The sequence below is a fragment of the Lupinus angustifolius genome, unplaced genomic scaffold (genome assembly GCF_001865875.1).
Source record: "Lupinus angustifolius cultivar Tanjil unplaced genomic scaffold, LupAngTanjil_v1.0 Scaffold_157_92, whole genome shotgun sequence".
NCBI classification, from domain to species: Eukaryota; Viridiplantae; Streptophyta; class Magnoliopsida; order Fabales; family Fabaceae; genus Lupinus; species Lupinus angustifolius.
Window position 1 is genome coordinate 3,933 of NW_017726168.1, and position 4,111 is coordinate 8,043.

The following is a 4,111-nucleotide window of genomic DNA, read 5'->3' on the forward strand; positions in this document are numbered from 1 at the left end:
AATAATCCAAAACTCAATATTCTCCATACTCTCATAGTCAACGGGATCAAATGTTCTTCTTTTATTAATCACCCTATAATTATAACAAATATGATATATTAATACAAAATAGAAGTTAAGTAACAAATAATGGAAATTAAGTTAAAAACAAACCTATCTTTTAAGCCCAAGTTATAGTGCATATAAACTAGATCATTCAATGTTTTGTGCTCTAATTTATTCCTCTTCCTTGTGTGCATCCTTTCTAATACACTCCAATTTCTTTCACAACCAGAAGAAGATATTGTTTGACTCAAAATCTTAATAGTTAATTGAGATACCATAGGAGTACTAAATCCAAATTGGGACCACTATTGATCTGAAAAGCATCACAACTCATTAGTAGTTTAGTGGGCCATTATTGTGTTACAATCTTACACAATATTTCAATAAATTGATAAATTAAAATCTTACCTGGTCGCAAGTGTTTAACTATTTCAATTGCCATTGTATTCCTGAAACTCCCCACTTATGGTAACTTTTGCTTGTAAAACATCAAGCCAACCATATTGAAACTCTGGTTTGATACAAAAGTTATTCTTATCATAGTAGAATGTTGGATTCAAAAAGTATGCAACACAATGTATTTATGTTCTAAGTTTTATATCTCATCTTTGCTTTATAATTCTTGTATAAGGCTTATACAAAGACTTTTTGTTCATGAACACATTCTTAATAGTTTTCCATGCTCCACGCATCCCATCATATACATAAGATAGAGAAGGTCATTTGTCATTAGCAACAACAATTATTAATAAGTGGATTAACAGAGCCACGATATTGATAATAATTGCACAATCATTCCAAAACCTTGTATTCATCAGAACCTCTACAAATCTATTTTCTTTCTTGTCCTTATAATATCTAGAATCAATGAAGTCTTTACTAGTGACCAAAATTTGCAAATCATGTTTGTATTCATGAATGTTTTTCAGTGCAATGAAGGTTGTTTCAAAACAAGTTGCCCCAGGACGTATGACTTCTTTCCATCCTTGTCTTTTCCTTAACCATGCTAACAAAAACCTATGATTGTACATAAACTTTGTTATATCAGAGACACTCTTAGCTAAGGTACTCATATGCTCCATTTTACCAATGTCTCCTAGAATCAAATTTAAATAATGTGCACCACAAGGAGACCAAAATATAGATGGAAACTTCTCATTTAACATAGCCCTTGTGGCTTTATAATATGAAACATTATCATTAATCAAGTGTACAACATTGGCTACTCCAATAAACTCAAGTAACTCAATGAACAAATTACAAAGTATTCTGGCATCTTTAACGACATCAGATGCATCAACAAATCTCACAAAACTTATTCCTTTTGGAGAATAGACAAGAAAATTGATTAGCTGCCTATTTCTTCGGTCTTGCCAACCATCAGCCGTGATGGTACAACCAATATCTTTCCAAAAATTTCTAAATTTCTCAACTAATAACTCAACCTCTTTCTTCATTTCATGCAACAAATTAGATATAATGGCATAATAAATAGGACCTTTATAACCAGGACCAATTGTAGCAATTGCATCTATCATAGGTTGATAGTAAACTGAATTTGAATAGATGAATGGGATGCAACAATCATAAAAGAATCGAGCAACTGCCCAACCAGCCTTATGAATAGCATCATTACCTGAAAAGCCCATTCTGATTGAGGGTTGAGCTCTTGGCGTAGTTCTTGGAGAATAGCCCAAAGTGTTTGTCTTACCCTTGGCTTTAGTTGGTATTGGTGGAGTCACATTTCCTTCATGTTGTGTAACATTTTCCTCATCTGAATCTTCTTCCCTTCGAATTTGATTAGTTCCTCATTTTCTACTACCCATAACTTGATTCAAGTGTTCCTTTAATTGATGTTTAACTTCAAAATGGACTGAAAGACAAGGTAGAAGATCTCCCTTTTCTCCGGCAAGATGTTGTTTAATTTGATGTATTCCTCCACCCTTGTAACACTTTGAACAATACAAATATTTTATACTTTTCTTTCCATCAACATCTTGCACTAATTGGAAATGGTCCCATGTTGGATCAGATTTTGCTCTAACGGATTGAGTAGTAGGAGTTACTACTTGGGTTGTATTTGGAGAACTTCTAGATGATGTCATATCTGAAATAATAACCATTTACCAAATTAATATAAACAATATCAGTACGGAGAGATGAATAAAATATTAATACAATGCCAAAACCCATTGTTACTATTAAACAATACATAGAAATTAACAAAAACTAATTGTTACTACTATGACATTTTTTGAGGATTGTGGTATTGGCATTGCCTATAGTAGTAGTGATGTTAGACATTACATATCTCAACTAACAAAAACAAATTGCTTCATCAACTTGGTAGATTCCAAGATGTAGTCTAAGTGTCTAACCCAACATAGCCACTGCAATATGTTTTTCAATGATATAACCATGGTTTTAAAATAAAAAATTGGTAGGTTTGAGTGGTTTCATTATGATTGTAAATCGCACAAACCTATTCAATCTCATATTATAACAATTTCATATTATACACAAAACCAAACTAACCACAATCTCATATTATACATAAAAACAAACCAATAACTTAAACTGTTAAACATAGAGATGCAGAACTTAAACTATTAAGAAACCAAGAAAAGTGTAATGAATAGCAACAATGAAGGAAGAAAGTGAAAAATTTGCAAAATAGTGACAAGGTGAAAACCTTGCAACATAGTGAGAAGGTGAAGAAAGAAGACGGAGAAGGTGAAGGAAGAAGAAGGCGACGGTGAAGGAAGAAGACTGATAAATGCCAAATATACCTAAAATTCATACACTTTTATGGCACTTATCTTAAGCATAATTGAGAAAAACCAACTTAAGATAATACTTTTTGTATAAAATATCACAATTTAGTATATTTGTGTTTGTATTTCCTTTTTATCTATTTTGTAGGAATTAAAATGAAGAAAAGAAGAAAAAAGATTCATGGTCAATAAAGCAAAAAAGTCAAGAAACCAAGGTGCTCAATCAGGCAGCTGAGCGTGGAACAAGCCCCGCTGAGCTGACCTGGACACCAGCCTGACCTGGACCAAACTGCTCAACCAGGTAGCTGAGCGGACTTGCTTATCCGCTCAGCCTAGCACCAGACTAGACCTGGCACGGTCAGAAATCTGCTTGACATGGTCAGACACGAGCTTGGCACAAGACCAAGATGCTGAACAAGCTGATCAGCGGTCCAACCAAGCAGCTCAACAGAGAACCAGACTCCTGACCAGATCAACAAGCACCAGGCCACGTCCCAGTCAACACGGTCAGAAGCTGTTGAACAAGCAGCTTAGCGGTGAAGCAAATGCGCTGAGCGGTGTGCATCAGACTTGACTTAACCATCAAGCAAACCATGAATTCATCCATGACCTCACCTCAAGTAGCCCACCATAGGATTTTCAGAAGTAGCTCACAATAGTTGGTCTCATAGCCCAAAACTAGCTTTGATGAGTCATACACAAAGAGGTGACTAAGCTACTTGGTCAAGGGACCAAACCCATTTGAAGGGTTTGGTTAGCTGCTTAGCGGTCCAGCTAAGCAGCTCAGTGGTCTAGCATTGATGCCTATAAATAGGAGACCATTTCCTTCGAGCAAAAAAAAGAGAATCATAACCTACCAAAAAAGATCAAAAACACTTGAAAGAAGGAAATCTCTCACGAGGAACCTCTCTTTGAAGTTCTTTCTTCATTTCTTAGTTTATAGTTTTTATTTCAAGTAAGTTTTGTAATTTTTAGTTTAGAATTCAAGAGGAGAAAAGGAGAAGGCAAATGAGATGCAAAAATCAATTTTGTACTCTCATTTGGAACTCAAAAACATCCAATCCTTCGATGAATAACTCATGCTCCTAAACATTTTCTTTTGAACAAGGTTATGTAATTTCTATTTCTTCTTAACTTACAAAAGATTGAATTTTAATCATTCAAGTTGGTGCTTTGGTTAATATTATTTGTTTGAGAAGTACTTAATGCTCTTTTTAGATTGATCACCTAAAAAATGATTTCAAGGCAATAAAATTACTTGTCTCAAACACTTAACAAATAAACTAAGAAGT

The 4,111-nt window shown here is 34.2% G+C and overlaps 1 protein-coding gene across 1 annotated transcript; it reads right to left on the minus strand.

The window, feature by feature from the left end:
• Positions 1–764: 764 nt before the first annotated feature.
• LOC109340313 lies at positions 765–1,694 on the minus strand. Its single transcript, XM_019577976.1, has one exon. It carries the CDS (start codon positions 1,692–1,694, stop codon positions 765–767), a length of 930 nt encoding a protein of 309 aa, XP_019433521.1.
• Positions 1,695–4,111: the final 2,417 nt, after the last annotated feature.

Excerpts from the sequence above, each read along its gene's own strand:
- LOC109340313 (XM_019577976.1), bottom strand. The coding sequence starts at position 1,694 with ATGGGCTTTTCAGGTAATGATGCTATTCATAAGGCTGGTTGGGCAGTT.